Below are 23,315 nucleotides of genomic sequence, written 5' to 3'. Positions count from 1 at the left end.
TGAGGGTTCATCTGGAATGTAGCTGAAGGAAGGGGTCCTTAGTAGGTAGAGATGGGGAATTTTTAAAGTGTTGGAGAGGAGCAATAACAACCATTTTGTCTGCTCTTCTACAGGTAATGCATCTCCATTCTTTCCTTGTTGCTGTGGTTTTTGGGTGGTCTGTGGGTGTGTGTTTTTTTTTTTTCCCTTCCTCCCATCTCTGGCCCTTAAGGTTATTCCCACAAGCTCTCAAAGGCCTTGTATTTGTACCTCATTCACAATGGTCCTCCTGGCTGGCTGGGCTATTTTTGGAAGGATGACAGTGGATCAGAATAAGTTGTTCATTAAATTTTAACATGTAGTGTCTAAAATACTTTTAAAGCTTCCTATCATTTGTGTTCCAAATGGTGTAATCTCTCTTGGATTCATAACCAGCTCTGTCAGAAACCTATCAAAATAGATGTTGGGCCTTTCATTATTGATAATAGCATCACCTGGTCCTGGGAAATGCAAGCAAAGGTGTTAGTAAACATCCTGAATTGAGCAAATATTAATACCCTTAAAAGAGAGAGTTTAAATATTAATCTTTTAAAATTAATAATAATGCAGGCTCAGTGAAGCCATTTACATTTAGACAGTCTGATTTTTGTTGACTGATCATGTGTGAAGTGTTAGAAAGCTAGCTAATTTTTAGATTTGCCATTAAAGTGATAAATTGAGCTTGAATAAACTGAAACAACTTCATTCCTCTGTGTTGTCTGTGACGCAAATGCAGCCAATCTGCTGCTTGCTGTTCTAAGGTCTTTTCAGTGCCAAGGTTATTCTGCACAGAAGCTCTTGGATACCGCTGGTATTTGTTTGCATTGCATAGAACAGCTTGTTAGAGCGCACTCCAGTCATTGAGCAGATTCAGACTTGTTCCTATTCTTTGGGAATCTGTGCAAATCAGAGGTTTCCTTTGTCTCTGACTATGCAGCTGAAAGGAAGGCGGTTATGCAGCTAGGGATGAATTCAATGGCCATGAAAACAAGCATACTTTTAACACTGGATGGCCAGACAGAAATGTGGGGAGGTGTCATGCATGAACAGAGGATCTTGATTCTAACCTGCATGCTTCATGTAAGCATGGGTTTGGAGGAATTACAGGGTCAAGTGTATAGTTCTCCATGGAGAGAAGGGGTAACAGTTTCAGGTGCAGTTCCTCTTTCCAGTCCCTTTGGAGAGCTTAGTAAAAGCAGAGCGGTACAGAAGGGCATGGTGAGGAGCTGCAGATTAACGGCCAGGCCACGAAGGTGGCTAGGAAGCAGATGCAGACGGGCCCAGGTTTAGACTGTTCAAATAATATTCACACTATTACTACACTGATCTAGGCAGTACTATTTAAGTAGCTGGCTTAAAGGGAGTAATAGGGATCTCAAGAAGGCACACATCATCTTTAATTTTAACCAGTTCTAATGGTTGAAGGATGAATTAAAGCTGTGTGGTGTTTAGCTACCTACGGAGTTAAACCATGACAGCACAATAGTAATCCTGAATTTTCCTTTTGTCTGTCCTAGGTTGGCACAGCAAATCCAAAGGACCTGCATGTGAGTAGAGTTATATTTGTTGCTGTACTATGAGAAATGAGTATGGTCTTTTACTAGTTAAATACAAGTGGCAATGAGCTAGGATTTCCATTATACTTCCGTTGTGTTGGATAGGCTGAGATCTGTCTCTATGCCCTATTTCCATTTTTGTCCCTTATATTTGGGAAAGGTGACTGCCCTAAGTTTGAGAGAGGGAGATGAACTTCATGTGTTTCACTGTGCTTGAAGGGATCCTTGTGCCTTCTATAGGATTTAACTTTGAATTACTCAAGAAAAAACAAATAGAATAAATACTTCATTAAAATGCAGAGAGATGCTGCTTGAGGGAGTTTAGAGAGGCTGCCAGAGAAGATTGAGCTGAAGCAAAAAACCTTGTTTCCTTTAATCAAGAAAGGTGAACATCTCATCACAGAGCATGACTCTGGATGTATTCCATTGGATACTTTTGCTTTCCATTTCCTGTGCTCAAAAGAAGTCTAAAATCTTTCCTGTATGCATGTTATGGATGTGTTTAACTTTGGGAGAAATTGGGAAGCATATTTGGCTTCTGTATCTGTTATAAATACATAAAATTTTGTGTAAATATTTGTTGAACTCTGAAATTTGATGTTTAGTGTGAATTTCCCCTTCTCAAAAAAAAAAAAAAACAAAAAACAAAACCCACAACAAAACCAAACCAAACAAGAAAACCCCCCAGGAACAGTGTCTGACAGGAATGGATTCATAACGAAGTATTTAAAGATGTGGGAGGGGAATTTTGCTGCCTACTAAATTTTGGTCTTTATAGAGAATGGGAGACAGGAGGAGGGAAAGCTGGTGGAATCCTCTGAATCCTAGATTTTTATCCAATGCCTGAATTGTACTCCTAGCAAGACTAGTATCACAGACCCCTAGCATTAAGGGGCTTTCAATTCTTGGCCATGGTTGCTAGCAGGAAAATAAGCTGCTTTCGGAAGTAACTCTAGAGTTGTCTGGTCCATCTCACCTTAGCTTCTTGGGCTAGAATGAAAAAGATGGAAACTGCTAGAAGCTTCATTGTAGAGGGAAGCAGGAGGGGTGCTGAATGACATGGTTTGTTCTACTTGAGAATTTCAGTCCAGGTTCTGACTGATTGCCATCCTGGTGTCCCTTGATGACTGCAGCCTGCGAGGTTGAAGACACAGATTTGTCTGTTTTAACACAGCTTCCTTCTGTCACTGAGTCTTTCCTCTTTACCTACTTCAGCCAATCATTTGGGAAGAGATTGGGTTTGTTCCTAGTCTTATGGGGAAAGTCCTCGCAGCGGGACAGAAGAATGTTTGCTTGCTACCACCTAATGCTATATGACAATTCTTTTGCTACTTCTGTCCCTCTTGAGACCTAAAGTGGTTACTGTTGCAGCTGAGGCATTATGTTTTTAGGATAGGTTGAATGTTTTTCATCTGTGCAAGCCATGTCTGCCATTGCTTCTCCAGCTCTTATGTTTAACCTGTAGCATCACGAGCAGTTACCACCTCCTGTTCATGCTGCCAGCTATTGCTAATTCTGCAGTGGGGATGGCAGAACAAGAAGTGAGTTTTCTCTGGAGCTTTGGCAAACTTCAGCCTGGGCTGTTATTGCAAATACTGCTGGAATATTTGGTGTGTGGTATGTAAAGCTGTGGAATAGGTATGTCCTCAGCATGCTTACATGGCTGATAAGGGGGAAACAAGTGGTAGGGCAAGGTGGGTGGCTGTAGACTGTGGAGTCTTTGGCTTTTGTGGTTGAATCTGTCAAGGCCCTATGTTAAAACCAGCAATCTGTGTGTAGATGAGGATTGCTGAAACACTGCTGGTAACAAGCTGCTGATAGTCAAGAGTGAAGGTAGGGCACTGAGGGCACTTGAACAGCAAGCTCAAAAATGCTTGTACCTCTGTGAGAGTAATTGGAACCCAGTGACAGGATTGTGGCATTGTCTCAAGAGGTTGTACCTGCTTATCTGTGTGCACTGATCTGCATCTGAAAAAACATTTTCCTTTTAATGAATTGAAACCTCTGGGGAGTGTTCATCTTCCTCTGCAAGCAGGAATTCCCCCTGAGGCTCTGCTTCTGCAAAGTGTTGTACTGGAGCTGGAGGACCAGTGAATTGCTTGCTTCCAGATGTTGTTGAAGAGATTTGAAGTAATCCCTTAGGTATGGGGCTGCTTGATGAGTTATAGGATGTGCTAGGTGGATTGGGCTAGAGGGAGCTTGTTGCTAACCTGTTGAAGAATAAAATAAGCTTTGTGCCCCAGCCTAGCACGGTGATCCCTTTTATCATGGAAAGGGGACAGGGAACTTTTGGAGTTCCTGTGCTGAGAAGACTGCCTAATCTCAGGTTGTGGAGGTGCTCCCTCACTGCTTGTGTACTTAGTGTACCTTGTACTGCTTGTGTAGCCTGGTTGGTGCTGGATGGCGAGGCCTCCTGTGTTTCTTTTCTATAGGGCCAATGCCAGGAATGCAAGGAAAGTGCATTTATCCACTTGGTGTGGTAAGAAGCATTTCAGGGGAAGCAAAAGCCAAAGAATTGGAACAGTAGAGTAACAAATCTTTAAATCCTGTGGGCTCAGCATTTTAGGTCTAGCTAGTCATCTTAATTCAATAGGGAAAAAATCTTGCTTGTTCAAGAGAAAGAAACATTGCTGCTGCTTTTGAGAGATACGTTTTACTTGATTAGTAAAGGGAAAAGCATGTCTGATTTGAAAAAAGCTGCTTTGCTGTAGAGTGAGATAAGCACCTCTGATGGATGTTCTCTTGAGTTTTCAACCCACAGACAGGGAAGAACGTGGTAGGCCTGATGTGCAGAGTCATAACTAGAAAACCATGGGCTGCAGCTGCTTTTCTGGCTTGAAGGAACACTTGCTGTGTCCTGAGAAAAAGACCAACGTGGTGTATAACGAGTTTTGTGACAGACATATCCTTAGGCACCCATAAAACTATCCATCAGAAAGAGGATAAAACTGTCTTGTGATCTTACAGATTTTGTTGTTTGGGCAACTTTGCATTTTCTTCTGCTTCTTTTCCAACAGGGATGTCAGCTGCTGAGACAACAGGTGGTTTTCCTGTTTTAAGTTGAACTAGGGTATTTTGAAGGAAATGAAGCTACGTGGAGACTTCAGGCATAGAAAAGGACTAGAATTGAATGGAGATTTGTGGGAAGGTGGTAGAATGGATTGAAGGTGAGTGAGGATCAGGGGAGGGTAAGAATCTAGGAAAGAGAAGAGGGGGACAGGGAGGGCGGCAGCAGAACAGGAGGGTGAAGGTTTCCACAGATGGAGTTGTGAAAAAGATCCTGGTGGTTTAAAAAGCCAATTAGTGGCTTGGTGGTTAAGTAGTGTAAGTCCTGAACGAAGGCAGTGCTTTAGTTATGTAAGCAGATTAGAATGGTTGAGAACAGTAATGGCCTTGGGAGGGAGGACTCTAGCAGAAAAATGTGTGTGGGTTTGGGGTTTTTTAATGGTTAGGTAAGAGTGTCTTAATGCAGGAGGATGCAGGATATGCCTTTACAGCATCAGGCTTTTGAGGCTTTTCTATATGTGACAGGACTGACTAATGAGACACTGACAGATTAAGAATTTGAGGGTTACAAAGTGTATGCGCTCCAGGGACTGAAGCTTCAAGGCATGAATCCCCTCAAGGCAGGAGCAGAGCAGGGTGAATATGCCAGCTGCTGGAGCACTGGCTGTGTCTGCCTACAAGTGCTCTAACATCCTGGCTCAGGATCTGGGGCGGGGGAACTGTGAGAGACCATATGGAAACTGCATGTGAAACAAGACATAGGGAGGAACTTGAAGTGGAAGTTGCTGCCGTGTTTAGAGAAATACCCGTGACTTTCTGTGACAGTTCTGCTTTTTTTAGTTTGTGTTCAGGTATATAGTTAACAGCTGCTTTGCTCTTCTCCACCGTCCTGCATTTATTTGGCTGCTACACCCACTGTAGGGAAGCCCTTCCTGTAAACAAGATAAACCTATTAAAGCTGGTATACCTTGGTGTTGGCAAGGGTCCAGGGTTTCAGTCCCTGCTGATGGTGATGTTTTCCAGGTGGGGTCTGTGTGTCACTGTGAGTGGAATGAAGTTATGTCAGAGTGGGTTAGGGCAGGTGAAGGTAGCAAGTTTGTTTTTCCAGTTGTATTCATTTAGTCCTCCGCTTTGCCAACAAGTTAGTCAGTAGCCCAAAGCAGAAGTAGGTCTTGCTGTGATACAGAAATGTGATGTCCTTGAGCTAGCATAGTTTTAACCTTTAGGTCTTGCCACTTTGAATCTGTGTATATTTACTTCTCATACTTAAACATTCTCTTTAAGTTGACAGTTTGTGCTTTAGTGGCTGTTCCCTCCATGGCATTTAGTAAGTCAGACTCCACTTTTGGAGTAGTTGGGGGAGATACACAGTGCTGGGAGAGCTGAGCGCTCTATTGGTACAGGATCCTTGTTCAATTTTGGATCACTGAAGCAGCAGTGAAACGCAGTTGGCAGGTTTGGTCTTGAGGCGTTATCACAAGACTGGCAGTCAGGCACTGTTAGTGCACTTCTGCCACGTGGAAGAGGAGGTCTATGCAGTGGTGGCCAAGATCACTGTCTGCTGGCATAAGGAGATGTCTCTGGTGGGCGTACACACTTGAAGTGCAGTGTGGGTGCTGTGCTGGAAGGGGTTTGCCTCTCTGAGAAGTTCTGCCTCCTTTTAGCACCCTGGAGAACTCACTACCTCTTGGCATGTGCCTCCAGCTGTGGAGACTCCTCGGAGCTGAAGCACCTTCTCAGAGCACTGTTGGGTGGGGGGTTTTTTTATTTTTTTTTCCTGTCAGTGTTGCCTTGGTCATGTTTGGTCCCACTTTACCCAGCTTTTTCTAGTCATGAGCTGATCCCATGGTTGGGATCAGTCCCTGGACGGGCAGTAGTATGACTGCATGGGGGGAAGGAGATGTTGCAGCCTGTCATTCAGTACACAGGTAAGGCTGCTTTTAGCATCCTTGATTCTTGCTGTCAGTAAAACTGAGAGACTGGTAGAAGCTTCTAACTACAGGTGTTGTGAAGAGATTTATTCTCTGACCACCATCAGGGTGAGGCAAAGACTTAACCATTTTACCACATACCTCTGGCCACCTGCCACTTGTCTGAGGCAGGTCAGGAGTATTTCATGTTTGGCTACATCAGGTGCCATGGAGAGATTTGAGAGGATGAAAATGAATGTCTGTTCTGCATCCTGTGACAGCAGGGAAGCATCTATCACTAAGTCTGTTTCCATCTGCTGAATGTTAACCAGTTGTTTTAAATGGAGGAAATCTTTCTCCTGACCCTGGTTGGTTAGTAGCACCAAGGGAGGGTACCTGCAGAACTAAAGCTTTTTGTGTTTTTTATTTTAAAATGATTTGGGGTCGGTGGCACCATTTCAAAGGTGCTTGCCGGTGAGCACCCTGCACAGACAAAACCAAACACACCTCCCTTTCCAGAGTGGTCTGCCACCTTTCTTCTTTCTGTGGTGACAGAGGCTGTCCTCATTAAATACAGATACTAATACATAGATAGTTCAAACACCCAAGCAGCAGCGGAATGACTGGACTTTAAAGATGAAATAGTTCCCGTTTCTTTTCCAGCAGTGGGATTTGGGGCTCTTATGTATTATTTCAGTGGTATTAGAGTAGCTTCACCCAATCTCACAGTGAAGTGAGAATCACTGTCAACAAAGCAGTGTTTGTGAATAGCAAGTATTGTTTCAGCCTGTAGCTTGCTTTTCCAGTTAACCTGTATTTCACCTGGTGTAAAACTTAGTTTGATTTACTACTTAGCTGTTGCGGTGGTCTCCCTTTTCTCCTGTAGTGGGAGGCTCTCTGGAAGATGGTAGGAAATGGTAAGTTGTAGGAAACACTTTTTCCAGTGAATTCTGTAGTATTTAAAACAGAATCATTACTTGAAGTGGGTTATTCCCTGGTGATTCCCTGACCGGTGTCAGAGGCAATGAAAACTGAACACTAAATTGAAAACAAAACTAGAAAGCACTCTGGTAACCATCTGCCAGTTGTTACATATCGCGTGGTGGCAGGATGAAACTCATAGTGTCTGGTCTGGTCTCGGATCACCCCATGGCAATTAGTTACAGTTGCTTTTGCAGGGAAGTTGCCTGCTTTTCGTGCCTTTGGAGTAGCTTTCTCCATGGGAGAGATTCCTGCCCGAGGCTGAGCTGGTTCCAGGGGCTGTGAGGATAGATGTATTTATGTTGATTTGTTTCTTTGAGCTGTGAGCCCCTACACCAGTATCTGTTGTGTCTGGTTTAATGACTAGCTGTAATGATTTTTACTGTCGTGCAATTGTTTAGCAGTAGCAAGAGAACAGTTGGGGACCTTTTGCTTTGCCTTTTATCAAGTCTTCCCCGAGCCCATCTTTGTCCTCACATGCACGTTTGGAGAACACAAGGCCACAGCATACGGCTGCTGTGCCCCCGGCCCCTGCCCCGCATGCATGAATTCATCAGCTTGATCTTTCCACCCCTACTCCTCAGGAGGGTCAGATGGCAGCTGCAGCTCCTGTCAAGCATGATGCCGAGCAGGGAGCTTTGGGGAGGAGGGTTACAAAAGGCCCAGCTTAAATCGTCTGTGTAAGGGCACAGCAAAGGCTCTGTCACCCAGGCCCGACTGCTTGTCTTCTGGTGCTATGGTTGTAATGACATTAGCATTTCAAAAAGGGGATTACCACAGCCCCCAGGTTCTGAGGGGAGGGTATTTTGGCTGTTGTTTGAAAAGCTGCTTTCTGGCTATCTCTGCTTTTTCCCTGCATGTGGATCCTGAAGGGTTGTTGAAGGTGACCACACCATGTTAAAAGTGGGTTGCTGCTGTTGCGAGGAAGCTGGCTGTTTATTGCCCTAAATGTGGGCTGGTAGATGTGAAATTGTTGCTGGTAACGTTCGTTCTTGCTGATTTGGAGTGACTGAGAATTTTCCAATGGAAAAGTAAAATTAAAGGGTCTGTATTGGGATCATAACTATGCTAGAGACGTATCCTGAAGTCATGTTTACAGGAAGAGGTTAAGGTAATTATACTAGTTTGTCTCATGTATTTCAACCAAAGGAAATGGGCAGCACACGCATCCTATTAACTGTCTGCCTTCCACATTTCTGGTACCGAAGAAGACTTTCTGTGCCCAGGTACAAGATTTCAGGGTGTTTCCTTGGGAAATTGATTTTATTTTTATAATGTCCTGTTTAAAAATAAAAATTTCTGTAGTGAAATTTAACTCCTGTCTCTTGCAACTCTCTTGCATTACCCTCACAGTGGATCTGTGTTCAGTTGCTCTTCATTTTTCACCGAGTTCACTTCCCCTTTCCAGTGTTACCTGTGCTAGAAACTTGCATTAAGGCCTTACATATGCTGGGCTCTAGCGGAAAATTCCTGCAGTTGTTCTTTCCTCTCTGGTTCCATTAGCTGTTGAAATGATGGGTTAGGCCAAGCAGGCTGGTCATCTGGTCCCTGGGGCAAGAGAACAAAGGGAATTGTCTTGTTTGCCTGCCAGAGAGAGGCAAGAGTACTTTGTGCAACCTCTTGAACCCTGTGTGGGCCCTAAAATCAGCTGACCCACAGTGTCCAAAACAGGAGCCCCGTGGCTTGACTCTGTGAGCACAGTTGGAGGTTGTGTAGCAGAAGATGCTGTGGTCGCCTGGAGCCTTGTCCTGAGCAGTGTTGCTAGAGCTGTCTGTATTGAACTGTTGAATAAGAAAGGAAAGGTGTGTTTTGAAGAGGCATTGTTGTATGCATAGGTTTAAGTGTGCCCCTACAAGGACTTCTCTTGTGTGTTCCTGTAGGGCATAGTTCAAGTGGTTTTGCAAAGCTGTGCTGGCCCGAGTCATGGCTGTCCCTTGCTCTGGGTGCTGCTGGGAGCAGCCATGAGCAGGGTTTCCTGCGGTGAGTCACAGCTCCTGCGTAGGGACAAACAGCCAGAGACCAGTGGGAAGAACTGGTAGCTCTTCCTGAGAGAGATGGCAGGCCTGGGCCATAGGTAAGCTGTTCCTCAGGGCCTCAAGGAGGAGCAAAAGTAGTTTCTTCTGTAAACACTGCCCAGGGTACTTACTGTGCCCAGGAAGGGAGGCATGTAACTTCTCCATGTGAAAACAGGAGCTGCAGAAGGCCTTCCAGGAGTGTGGTGGCTGCTGACGAGGTGTGTGTGCTTATTTCAATGTATTTCAAACTGCCAGTCTCCAGGCCTATAGTAATCTGCTTATTTCTGTAGAGCACAACTGTCTATAAACTTCAGCAAGGGTGGAGTGTCTTAAACATTAGATGCTCAACTGAACCTTCACTGAGTGAAGGTGGAGCTTTTTGGATGCCCTGTGCCTGAGGTAAGCTGGACAGAAAGCACAGGGTGGCAGAGCCACAAGTCACTGTGGTCATTCTCGTCTTTTTTCTGTTTCTGCAAATGTGCCAGCAGACACAGCTATGCAAATCTGCCAGCTGTCTCCTTGGGAGGTTAGTCACTGAGTCATTGTGCAACCAGCTCTGGTTGCACAGGCTTTTGAATTTGCAGTTAAACTTAGCTACTGTGCATATTTGTGTGGCTGGCTTTGGGATGTGTTGAGTTTCTGCATCCTCTTTTCGAAACTTTTGTCTTTTCTGGTAGTGGTGGTAGAAATGAAATATTCAGTATGGTAGTGGAAGTAGGCTAGAGAAAAAATTAAATGTGAATGCTGTGAACTAAAAAGCTAAGAACTAAAGAATGCAGGAAACAACAAACGGCCTGGTTTCTGGAGGGCTGATGAAATTTTAGGTTTACTTGAGGGGGGGAATCCTCTGTCATTCTCTCCAATTTCAGGGCAATTACTGTTTTAAGGCTTGCAAGAGAAAGATAAGGGCAGCAAAAAATAGAATTAATAAGTGCTGGTCATAATATTTAGTGGGATAAGAGCATTTATAATTATTATGGAGTAAGAGGAGAGGAAAAAATTCATGAAGGAGAAAGTAGGTTTATTTCCCTTACTCCCTGTTTGGATTAATGAATTTAATTACTTGGAAATAGCTAGTAGCAAACTTGTGAGCTTTTTTTCAAATGTACTTTTAACAAGACTGCAAATTTTAAAAGAATGGGCAATTCAGTAAAAATAATTGAAGATGTAAGAACTTAACTGCTATATCTCCCACTGCAAGTACTTTTTGTCCATAGATGTTTAAGAGGACTGAATTAATATGCCTCTGATGTACTAGGAGGGGAGAAACCAGGGCACGAAAACACAATTCTAAATGCAGAGAAGCAAGTGAGATACTGAGTTTCAAATAGATCCTTACAATAAAGTTGTCCTTTCTTTTGTTCCTGTCAGCATAAAATAGAGACAAATATGGAAAGGAAATGGCTGAGCAGAGTAATGGAATTCTGTGTAACAAGCAGCAAGAGTGCATGAGGTGGGAGAGGGAAGATGGTGCAGAATGCCAGAAAAGGATTTTTGTATGATAAAGCTTGTGTCATAAATTCCTCCCTTCTTCATGGTATAGTTTAGTTTTGGCTAAATTGTTTGCTCTTTTGTCAGCTTAAACTGGTCTTTATAACGTGATATGACAGCTAAGCAAGTAAATAGCAAAGAAAAATAGCATTGCATCTTCTTTAAATTAGGGAAGATATCTGGCGGGATGATGCTCGTGTCAGATACATTTACCATCAAATAGAATTTTCCAGAGTGCTTGTGTCCCACTGGTAATCAGTTGGGAGAGGATGTCTCAAGTCATGCAAGCACTGCTGAAAATTTTGCCCCGTGTGTTTTAACAGTCTGAAGGAGGGACTTGGCATCCTGCTGCTTAGATTTGCAGGCAATACAGTGCTGAAGGAGAGCTGCAAAATTCCCATCATGACTGAGTAACATGAGATTACTCTGTGCAGCGTCTGGAAATCCATAAAGAGAGACTGAAGCTAGCCTTCTCCAAAGGTTACTTGACTAGTAAGCAGACTGAGGCAGCGTTCGGAAGAAGGCATAAATCCATTCCCTTAATTTGCAGTGATGGCAGCCCACTCTGAGTTGTTTCAGGAAGGCAGGGTGGAGTCATATGCCTTTTCATTTCCCCTTGGTGAGCATGTACCCCCGGACAATGCTAATTATCTGTACTAAAAGTCTACCAGCAGTACAAGAGAGCTTCATATTTCCAGCTTGTCCCATTCTACGATGAGAACAGACACATTGCCAGAGCTGGCTGAGCTCTGAATACTGATGTAGAGAAGCTTAATTCTCTAGCAGCAGTTCTACCTGGAAAGATGCTTCCGTGTTCCCAGTTTGCACAGTAACAACAGGGTCTTCTATTATCTTCAGCATTAGCATGAGCCCCGGTGTGAGGGCTCCCCAGGGCATGATTTCTAAGAAAATAGTATGCTGAATAAAGCAGTTTTATGCAGCAATGGTGAAATGTTTTCTTGTGGTTTTCTTAGTGATCCTTTTTGTTAGGTCATCAAGAAGAGCATTTGAAAGCAACGTGCCATGTTTTGGTCAGTCTCATCAGGTACTCAACTGTGGAACAAGCATGTCCCCTGACTGGAGCCAGTACAGATGCTGTATGACAGACGTGGCTGTTCATACTTGTCCTAGGAACACCTCTTGCAAAACCATCCTTCCTGTTCCTATGGGCTGCTGCAGCCCTGGAGATCTCTTTGACTACAACGTAGTTCTATCTGTGCAGGTGTTTTGTGCTTTTAGAAGGAAATCACTTCAGTCTAGTAGCTTGTGATGGCTCAAGAGGTTTTTCACGTTATGGTCCCGTTGCTGTGAGCCTTGGTTTTGAATGTTTTCAACCATTCTTACTGAAGAGTGCCAGGTCCCTTAATATGTCCTAATTTTGTACCTGCAGCCACATGACCTCCTCTTGGAATGGAGCATTATGGAAAGCCTGCTTTTCTGGGAGCTTTTTGCAGAGTCTAGACTGGAAATCTGTTGCCAGTAAATGTGTTAGACTGGGATTAGAAGTTTCCAAGCAGTGGTCTTCAGAATACATAATAGTCTGTGTAGTTCTGCCTGCCACGTAATGACAGCTTCTCACTTTCAAATTGCTTTAATGGTGCTAAAATGGAGCTTTAAACATGTTTTTGGTTTCCAGTGCAAGCAGTTTCTGTAATTGGCAGAGGTATGTGCCCCTGAATAAGAAAGTATGTGATTACAAACCCCCTCTGTTATGGAGGAATGCTCTTGTTGGAGTGTGTTCTACACACCAGAGTGACTTCCATCGCTGATGAGGAGTTTAAGAGGAGCAGGAAGGGGTAACTTCTAAAACCACAGCTATTGAGAGGAAAACATAGGGGCGGTTGGGTAGCTCGCTCTTCTCTGTGGAATTACTGCAGAAGGGACACTGGGCCTGGCAGTGTAGTTGTTGCAGGGTAGTGTGGGATGAGTGTCCTGTGGCAGCAGAAGAGATTGTGACTTGGTTTCTGTTTACACTGTGAGCTAAAGAGTAAATGTCAGTTGTCTGACTGTCTCTTCCACCCAGAGATTGTGACACTGACAGCCTTGACGTGCAATAACTAGGCTGCTGTGATTTGCATTCATGGCTTTAAGTTCTGATTCTTCTGGGTGTAGGGCTGTGAAAGTAGATCATGGCATTTAATGTAAGATAGACACCTCCATCCACCTTATTAACGAAGCCATACCAACTGGGAAGAAAAATGGGGGGAAAGAAGTCCAGTGTTTTAATCCAGGTGGCTTTTCCCAGTGTTTGGGAAGCCTTTGCTCTCTTTGTCGTCAGGCAAGATACCAAGAAAAGGAGAATGGAGAAGAGCAGTGGGTCTGTCTTTTGAGGAACACCCTAGTTTTCCAGATGTTAAAAGATGTTTCTACTCTTGGGAAGTCACCTTTATTTCTGGTGAGATTTGATACAGTATAATGGTGTTAGCCACAAAATGGCCTTTTGCACAACTGTAGTATCAGTTTAAGAACTGAGAACCTATTCTAAGGTTTGTCACTGAGTAACCCTTTGGGAGAATGGAAGTCTGTTTCTTGACATTGCTGCTCTTAACGTGTATTTTGGAAATGGTAGCTTTGAAATCCCTGGCTACTTGGTCAAGCGATCTAATCCAGAGGTTTTGGAAAAGGGCTTTTTGTACTTTCATCCTAATATAAAATCCTCGTGAGGTTTTAGAAGGCTCTTGTGTGCATGCGTGGAGGGAATGTGGTGTTAGCTGAAGGATGTGTAGTCAAAATCAAGTTGAGTGCTCTGACCAGGGAGCAGTGGTTTGGGAGGAGGGGACACAGAGGAACTCTGTTTTGATTGGGCTGTCCACTATTTCATTAATACCCTGATGAAAGATATAAATTATTATGAGGAAGTCCAGTTGGAAAGTAGATACTCCTAATGCTTCTCCCTTCTGTTCCAAACTTGAGCTGCTTTCCACTGAGGCTGAAGCTGTCTCCTAAAAGTATTGTCCCCTGTTCTTCATGTCAGCTACCAGAATATAGCTGTTCTTACGAGTGGTCTCCTAGATCTTAAGTGTGGCTAAAGTAGCCTTTTCTAAAAAGTGAATAGAAAAGGCAGGGGTGGACAAGGGGCAGAATAAAGGATGGCACTGCAGGCTGCCTAACGTGATCAGCACTGTGAAATTGAATGCAACAGCCTTTGGACAGTCTTTGACTATAATTGTGCTGGCAATGGTAAGAAAGTTCTAACAGTGTCTGTGCTCGATGGGATATATCTGGTGAGAGGGAGTAAATCTCACATGCTGAGCAAATTGTGTGGGGGTGGAGGAGATTGGAAGAAGGCAAAATTACCATAAGTTTGAAAGAAGGGGCTGTGGAATTGTTATACTGTCTCTTGTCCTCATAGCTCCCTGCTGCCTGCTAAACACGGCTCTGCAGTGCCTGTTGCCTTACTGCTAAGACAGTGGGGTTTCTGTTATTTCCTTCCCCTGAGAGCCTTCAAATCCCATTTTATCCAATCATATGCAGGAGATTGGGAAACAAATGAACAAAACCAGGAAAAGTCTGGGTAAAGGAGATACTGTTTCTGTCTTTATCGGAATGGCTTTGTAACACCTGCTGTTGATCCGGTCTTCCTAGATGGTGTATGTTCAAGACACCATATGTTCCCAGTGAACTTGACCAAAGTGATCAAGTTTGGGTTTGGAGCTCTCAGATTTCTGTCTACATTATTACCCCTGTAATGCTTATTCTTCCTGATTAAATGCGTGTCCTGTTCTCTGAAATGCTTTATGTTAGTGTGAAAAAGAGATCAGTTACAGACCAGTAACTGATAGGTTTAGTAAACAGACTCCTGTCTTTTCTCTGGAACTTTGTGTTACAGTCTGGATGCTAATTTATTAGCATCAAAATAACTTCCGTGCTGTTTTGACCCACTAGTTTTCAGACATAAGACATCCGTGTCTGTTATTTAAGTGTTCTCAAGGAGTCTGCATGCACAGTTGGGAGAGTTCCCAAGTGCATCTCTCTGGGGGGCAGCATTTCTGCTATTTTTAGCATGATTTCTTTGGGTCTTCAATTTCCTTTGTGTGAGAAACTTCACTAACTGGCAAGAGGTTGAACCATACAGTAAATGGATCTCAAAGGATAGGAGACTTTCACTTCACTACCAAGAAACCTCTAAGTGCTGTCTGGACACTTTTACCAAACCTTCTGGTAGACTGAGCTCCCCTGAGCAGCTGAAGGGACATCATGGCATAGAATGGCCTGGCATAGAATTACTACATCTTGGAAACAGTTGGTATAGGGGCGCTGTCTATGTGTACTGTTTATTTTCACTTTGTCTGGAGTCTTCATTTGTGACAACTGGTAAACTCCATCTGGCTGTAACACTTAGTGGTTTATTGCCTCTCTATTGAACTGAGGTCTAAAGGGTGCAGTGGGAAAAATTTGCTATCTGCTGCAGGGGAGAAAAAAAAAAAAGCAAGCATTAACTTGTGAATCATCTATTTAAATGAGGAGGAGAGACTCTGCAGTTCAGGGAGTTCATGGAGAGTAGAGAGAACCTGAATTCTGTAGGAGACATAGAGGGTGAGGCTGGGTGATGGTCTACAAATGGCAGTAGGGATGCTGAATCATTTAGTGTGGGAAGTAGTGGTCAGATGGTGACTGAGTGTGGGCTGGAGTCAGTGGTCTGCACATCTACCCTGCCCTTCACCTGCCTTTCTGGAAGGGCACAGGGCTCCTGAGGTTGTACCTACCAGCCTTGTGTGGGTGTCTAGTGCCTCAGAACTAACTGAGCCTGAATTGAACCCTCTGTCTGGGGAGCCCCATGCAAGGGGTGCTTTCTTCAGCTCCCTGAAAAAGTGACTTGGGAACATGCATGGAGTCAGCTTTTAGGGTGTGGGGTGCCCAATGTGTTGAAGGATCTTGTGGATGTTGCATTTTTCTTGAATGTGTCAGGTGATCTGCTTGTGAGCTGCCTTCTCACAGGAATGGGGCTTGCTGAGTCCATGCCCAGGACCTGTAGATACCTGGCTGAAGCCAGGTTTGATGGGCAGAACCTAGTGAGGTCTGGGAAGGTGTGTGTAAGCCAGGTTCGGCAGCTGGATCTGTAAGGCTTGGGAAATGTAGCTGCAGAAAGTTTACCCTGGCAGTGGTTTTAATGCTGAGGCCTCTGGTGAGAGAACACAGAGAAAAAGAATAGTTTAACTTCTGCCCTCCCCTAGTTTAAGCTTTTGATAGTGTAAACACTCTTAGTGGGGGGGGGGGGGAAGATGCTGCTGCTTTTACTTCTTTTATTTGCTAGGTTAAGGGGATACTAGATGGGAGCACTGATACTGGGAAAGAGCTGGGATTTGGATGCTTGCTTTCTACCACGTGCATTTGTGTGATGACGTGGAAGGCAGATTTGGGTCCAGCTGTGTGAGGGCTCCCCAGGGTGTTCTCAGCATTCCTCCAAGCTCCGGCCCCAGCTCTGCAGAAGCTGGGAACGCTCATGAATTTTCCCGTTTGCGCCCAGCGGAGCACTTTCTGTGGCATTCAGGCATGCTCCGACAGCTTCCTCTACTGCATTCTTCCCTGGGGAGCATCTGAAATGTGCTTTTTCTGTGTAGGGGATTCTTTGAAACTGCTTTGTTCTTGCATGATTTGGGAAAGATGATGTTGTTTTTAGCTGATGGGCTGTAACTTCTCCTACTGTCTTGGTTGCTCTTGCTTAATGTTTCCCTTCCAAAGCCTGAGTCAGAAGAAGATGGTTGTGAAATCTGTCTGCTAGATTAGTGTATATATGTATGTGTGTATTCTGTGTTGGCCAGAGTAGAGTAGTGGAAGGGATTTTTATGTTCTAGGGAATTATGAACCTATAAATAAATAAATCTTCCTTTTAAACCGCTATTTGTCTTTTGAAATCATCTGGCCTTCCTCATCCTGTTTCTCAGAGTATCAGAGAATTGAGTTGCTATTGTGACATTTTATAGTGTAAAGCTAGCATTTCATTCTGATAAGTCATCTGTCTCTCCCAGTGAAGATAAGATAGTTCTGCAGCTCTTGAAACCAAGGTTGAGATGATGTCCTGCTGGATTGACAATTTAAACAAAAAGGAACAAGTAGTAATGTAGTGAATACTGCTATTATCCACTAACATTTTTACTTGAATTTTGCTGAAATGTGCAAAAACTGTTCTTGGAGGCAAGTGCTTAACAAAAACAACCCAAAATGCGAAACAACAACACCCAAACTAAAACAATACACCCCGAAATCCCAGCTAACAGCTCCATCTCTGTTATGGAGCTAGGTAGTTAGAACAGTTGAGCTTATTGTCTGATGTGAGGGGATGCTGGAGCTGAGCAGGAATTTTCTCATTCATGTTTGGAAGATGGCTGTGAGGAGGAGCAGTAGGACTTTAGAAAGGAGGAGGCAAAACTGTAAGAAGGTGAAGAGGGACCTGAAATTTCTCCAACTTGATGCTATGAATGCTGGCTGGAAAATGTGTAGGACAACAGTAATGAAAATCGTTTCATGTTGTTTTGGTTCTTGTGGCATTCAAGGAAATAGGGTTTTGTAACAACATCTGCAAACCAACCAAGTTGTCTGGAAGAACCTGGCCTGGAACAATCTCTCTCCAATAATGCAATGTTCTAGACCCCATGGTCTGGCTGGCAGGAAATTATAATGGTATCATTCCAGCGGGGCCTGTCAAAGTAGAGTGATCCAGGTAAAATGCTATTGTTGTGGTGTGATACTGGGTACTTTATGCAGCCAAAGCTCAAGTATTTTCACACTGTTGTTATCCTGTGTTGCCCTGAGAAATTCTTGTGCTGGTTTAGCAAGAACTGCTCTGACATGACTGATGATGCTGTGTAGATAAGATGTAGCTGAAGGAAGCCACTTGAGACCTGAACAGCAAGTGCCTCAAAACAATAAATGAAACTTAATGAAATGTCACAAATAATATAAAAAGCCAGCTGGCACAAAAGGAATGTTGTTGAGTTAAAACCAGACAGTAACTCTGCAAGGTGGTAATGCAGCATATGTGTCCCTAGCTATGTGTTAGTCCTGTTTATGGCAATAAAGGTTGAAGTAAATTCCTGGACAGAGACACCTGTGTGGAAGAACTACTGAACTATGAAATCCTACATCTGGATTGGCTTTCCTTGTGTAGGAAGAGACACAAATATTAAAGCATTTAAATTAATCTGTAAATTTTTGTCATTGAAATTAATTACAGTGGTGACAAGAACCCTTAAGTGATTGTATTGCACTTTCCAGACTACTTGAAACTATATATTCATAAAGGCAGGCAGGAAAGCTCTGAAGAGGGAAGGTGAGGCAGGGAGGCAAAACCTCAGGTTAGCTGTTGATGGAGCGTGTCTCTGGGCTGGGGTCCTTTGAGCCTACTAAGCTGCAGTGCCTCCTGCTTCAAAATTTTGGCCTCCGTAACATCTACGTCAGTGATGAGATACGTTTTGGCTGGCTCTGTGGCAGTAAGTTGGAGCTGGAGTTGTGTGTCTCCAAGGCTCTTGAGCATCTGTCAGGCCAGCTGTGCTCCAGCAACACCAGGAGAAGAGCAAAAGCAACTTCATAATAAAGCATTATGAGAGTGTTTGATTTGGTTTTTTTAAGTTTTAACTTGGTATTTTAGTTCTTGAAGAACAAAGAACATGTTTAGGTTACCAGGGAATATAAATAAGAAGCAAAGGATATGTAGACTTTTATTTCTTTTTGCTTAAAAGCAGCAAAGTGCAAAGAGGTCGGACTGATGTTTAGCAGTTCTTGAGGAGATGTGTTCTCTTTCTTGAAGATTTTGTTTTGAAAACAGTTATACTGCTGGGTTTTGGGTTGTATGTTTTATAAACTTTTTATGTCAAATGGAAGGAATGGTATTTCATCTTTTCTTATCTTTTTATCAGGCATCTAGTGCTGCAAATGGGTCCTCTCTTGGCAGTTGCTACCTCTAACCTATTTATTTTTTTTTTATTACATGCTTTTTCAGCTGGATATTTCGACTTGCCTGTGTTTTGATTCCAGTGGCTATAGTGAAAGTATCAGAGGGCAAGTAGTATTTCAAAGGGTGAGAAGTCCTTCACATCTTTTCTGAACACTTCTTGCCAGCTGTGGAAGGAGCTTGCTTTTTGAACAGTTTCCCAATCCTGGCTTGTTTCGTTTTGGCTTTGTTTACCCTGTGGGTGTTTGGGATGAGAAGCTAGAAAGACAGATTTCATGTTTGCTGCTAGGTACGCTTTTGACGATTAGCTAATTCCTATCTATTGAGTTGCTTAGAGCTTTGGTAGGTACTAGGAAGATGGAAGTACAAAAATGAACACTTTGAAGCTATTACATCTGTATAACAAGATAGTCTTCTCAAAGGAGGTGGCTGAAAATCTAACTTCTTTAATACACTGTGTTTGTAAAGATTATACTAAGTTGCCATTTACTTCCCATGTGCCATTTGATCCCCAGCAGAATCTGAGTGGGTGGAATGTGTGGGATTCTGCCTGTTCTGCCAGAACTTGATAGTGTCTTCTGTGACTAGTAAATCAAAGTAGAAGCATCATCCCACCAGACCTTGATGCCTCTTGCTAGTCATGCTCCAGTCATGAAGCAAGCTTACTGACAGCTTCACTGGGTTAACTCCCTTCTTTCCAAAAAAAAAAAAAAACAAAACCAAAACCCACTCGCCAGTTACTTGCGTTGCCAGTAAACAGAGAAGACCACATACGGAATAGCTGTTAATTTTCAGTGCAGGTTATACAAGGTTTGACGCCACCTTTCCTGCTGTCACCTTGCTAGCTCTTAAATTGCCCAGCACACTTAGTGTTAGGCAATTCAGAAAGGTGTATCATAGCTAGCACTTCTCAGTGGAATAAACTTACTTTGCTTTGAAGCTTAGTTCTTCACCTTCATCTGTGTCTTGGAGCTTTTGAATTATCAGAGTCTGTATCAGCTTATCAGTTCAAGAAAAAGTAGCTGAGAATGGTTGAACTTGCAGCACAACTGGGAGTCTCCAAGGCTTTGTGGTCTCTGGGAAAGCCAGCTTTGCCACGTGGTACGCTTCTGTCACTGTAGTCTGAGGTGTCTCCTACTTTGAATAGGATGACTTGAGTGTTCAGCTGGGGCTATTTTTGTTTTCCTGCCAGTCTCTGCAGAGAAGTTGCTTGCAATGCTGAGCTCCTGTAAAGCCGGTAGAAACGATGACTTAATTCTTACAGCTAATGTAACCACATCTAGAGTGAAAATACAGAGTGTGCTTGAGTGAGGCTTTCCAGTGAGAGAGGACTAATAACTCTCTGCAATTTTGGCCAGCCAGTGGTAATTTGAGTGCTTGTTCTGACAAGTCCCATGACAGGGATGAGTCATTCTTAAATGATAAACAAATCTGCGCAAATACTAGATTCTGATCTGTTCAATGGCCCTGAACAGAGCCAGAGGTCAGAAAAGAAATGGCATAGTGGGATAAAAAAGCATTCTCCAGTGTGTGGTGTTGTATCAGATTGAAATTTCATGATTGCTGCCCTTCCCTTTCCCTAGCAAAGCTGTCTGTAGATGCAGTGCAGAGGGGAGCTGCAGAGGGCTTCGAGCTTCCCAGTTCAGTTTCCACATAGGTGAAAGTGGAATAATGTTGAGCACAAAGTTGATCACCTGTGTGCATGCCATTACTAGGTCAGCCTTAGCCAAACTTCCAAATTAGTACTTTTTGGATAGACTGAGTCAGAGGCAACAGCTGCTGCTGCTGCTGAAAGGATGAAAAATGAATTGGCTGTGGAAGGCTCATTAGTGAAGACAGCCTACCAAGGCAGAGCTTTAAAGCGACTCGGCTAGTGTTGGGGATCTTTCCATGCACACATGAGACAACAGGGCTCCTTTCTAAGTTCTAAACTTCTTTCTTTGGATATTTGCATGTCCCCTTGGAGTTTAGGACTTGGCTCTTGAGCAGATTCATGACTGTGCAATGATCTGTGTCAAGTCTTAGAACAAACTATAGCAGAACTGGGGTTAGAAGGTAGGTGTGAGCTGGCCCCTTGGGGAAGGGGGAGCTGGTAGTTGTGTAGCTTGGTGGTGTCTGCCCGAGTTCCACCATGCAGTGGAAGGAGAGCAATGGATTGCTACTGCTGTTAGTGTTACCAGCCAAGTGATGTGTCATCCAGGCCTTGAATGGCCATGCTGGAGCCCACAACAGAAGCATATTTTGAGAAGTGGACATAGCAAGAACTTTTAAAGGCCTTATTGGAGAAAAGAACCTGATTACTGTACTAGGCTGAAGTTTAGGGAGTGGAAGTGTTCTGTAGCCGTATGGAGATCCACAGGTAAGTTAAGCTTCCTGAGGCACTGCTAAACTGCCCACCCCTTGTCACTTGCTGGTAGAGATGAGATTTGCTGTGCTGTGCCCTGAAGGTATTTCCCCTATGTCCTCATGTAGTGTCAACAGAGGAACAATCAGTCATCACAAATCAGTCATCTCTGTCCTATCAAAACCTGATGGCCAAAATCATCGTGAGCATCTGATAGTTATGCTTTTTCCTATTGTGTCTCATTGTTTTTGCTGAAGAGCCAGATGGTCTTCCTGAAGCCAGAGCCCATAGTGTGTATCAGGCTTTTATCCTAAAAAGACAGCCTTGGGGTATTGCTGTATCCAAATTGAAAACACAGGTAGGAACAGCCAAGACAACAGCAGGGTAAATGTGCAGGTTACCTCTGAATTGAGACTAATTTTTAGCTTTGTAGATTTCTGGAAAGAGGCAGGCAGGGACATGATGAGAAAGCTGTGTGAAGAGTGAAGCTGAAGTTTAAAATGAGCACAAGTAATTGAGGACAGTGGATGTTACTGAAGTTAAATGCCATGCTAGTACCTCTTCCACTAACCTGCCTCTACACAGTAGGTGTTGTAAGTTCCTGTGCAGCTGCCTGTTCCTTTTTTGTAAGAATATCAGATTATTTTGATAGTTCTTTGTTACCAAAAGGATTACTTAATTTCCTCCTTGTTGCAGTATAAAGTAAGATTTAGTATTGGATGAACTGCCAGTGAGAGGAAGAGAGGCCCCTAACGAGTGTTAGCTGCCTCTGCCCAGTGTAGCAAACACTTCTGGACCCTTTATATTTCTTAATTATCTGAATTTCAAACTAAAACCCATATGCAACTTCCTTAGGGGGACTCTCTTAACCAGACTTTTGAAGGGGGGGGGGGGGGGGTTGGACAGACTCAAAAAACTAGCTGGGTGCCACTTAAGACTGTGGGTTTGGGTTTCAAAAGCAGAATTTGGGACTCCGCAGATTGTACAAAGTGTTGTTACAGCACTTGCTTCTCCAAACATGTGGAAGTAATTATGGGGCGGTTGGAAGAAGGCACAGGGAGGCCGGAAGCAGCCTTGGAAAACAAGAGCAAATGAAACATGTGCCACTTGGAAAGCTGTACTGTGCCCATGGGGGAGAGCAGGTTTCTGTATTATTGAACTGGCTGTTCTGCAGCCACTGTACTGCTGGCTCCAGCTGCAGCCCAGATGAAAATTGTTTATATTGTCCTGGCAGTGTGGCGTGCTGTAAAGTACCAGTCATCTGGCCTTCGTTCTTACTGGACCTGAGCAAGCTGCATGAGCTTCCACGTACATCAGCAACAGCAACTTTATTTGTGTGTGCGCACAACAATATGATTGCTTTATCAGAAGATCTTAAAAGCACTTCTGCAGTTTTTCCTGGTTTATTTTACCCTCCTTGTTAATGTTTCTGGAATGAATTTTTTCAGTTCTGGCTTTGTTTAAAAGTAGCAGGTTTTTGTCTTGGGATTTGGTGTTATCCTGATGTCCAGAATGCCTGGTGCGGATGAGAGCCCCACTGCAGCCTGCCCTGTGCAAACATAATGTAGAGCGAAGTCTGAAAAACTTGGCAGTGTTAGTCTTGCAGCCAGTCGGGCTGAATCCCTTGGGAATGTATCTGAGGGAAGTGCGTTACAGGTGGGCCTATACAGGGAAATAATGCATTTGTCATAGCGAGTAGCACTCTTCTAGAGGCAGATCTGCTGCTGGAGTGCAGTTGTGTTTTGGTTGCTGCTTTCCATTACGAAATTCTTCCTTTCCCAGATAAGGGTTTTGTTCAATGCCTGGATTTTGTGTCTTGGTTTTCCCTGCCTAGCATACAGCAAAGTCTGTGCTCCTGTTTTGGAGGGAGAAAAGAACTTAAAGGCATAAAATGTATTTTTCTGCTAAAACTTCAGTGAGAGGGGGAGCTGTCTAACTGAAGCAAAGCTTTCTAAGGGGCAGAGAGAAGTACGTTTTATATCAAGACAGTCTGTAGCACTCTGAAACTACTGGTGGCAACTTCCTATAGCCTAAACATTTTGACTCTTGTAGAATGTAAACAGAATTTGCATTTTAGAGCAAGCTTTGATGCCAACGGTTTTC

General features: G+C 43.6%; 1 protein-coding gene across 8 annotated transcripts in view; it reads left to right on the top strand.

Annotated features, from left to right (window-relative positions):
- The window catches only part of SUSD6 (sushi domain containing 6), a 100,515-nt gene that overhangs the window by 55,110 nt on the left and 22,090 nt on the right, over positions 1 to 23,315 (top strand). For 6 of the 8 annotated variants that reach the window (XM_037395097.1, XM_037395100.1, XM_037395101.1 and 3 more), the window contains one exon: positions 1,536 to 1,565. The exons of 1 other annotated variant lie outside the window; for it this stretch is intronic. In XM_037395097.1, the coding sequence (XP_037250994.1) occupies positions 1,536 to 1,565 (30 nt within the window). Of the gene's footprint in view, positions 1 to 1,535; positions 1,566 to 4,507; positions 4,742 to 23,315 lie in introns of those variants that run through there. One more of the 8 variants, XM_037395106.1, reaches the window with a different exon arrangement.

Source organism: Falco rusticolus, chromosome 7 (genome assembly GCF_015220075.1).
Source record: "Falco rusticolus isolate bFalRus1 chromosome 7, bFalRus1.pri, whole genome shotgun sequence".
In the NCBI taxonomy this organism is placed as follows: Eukaryota; Metazoa; Chordata; class Aves; order Falconiformes; family Falconidae; genus Falco; species Falco rusticolus.
Note: the sequence above shows the minus strand (reverse complement) of the source record. Positions and strands in the feature narration are given on the sequence as shown.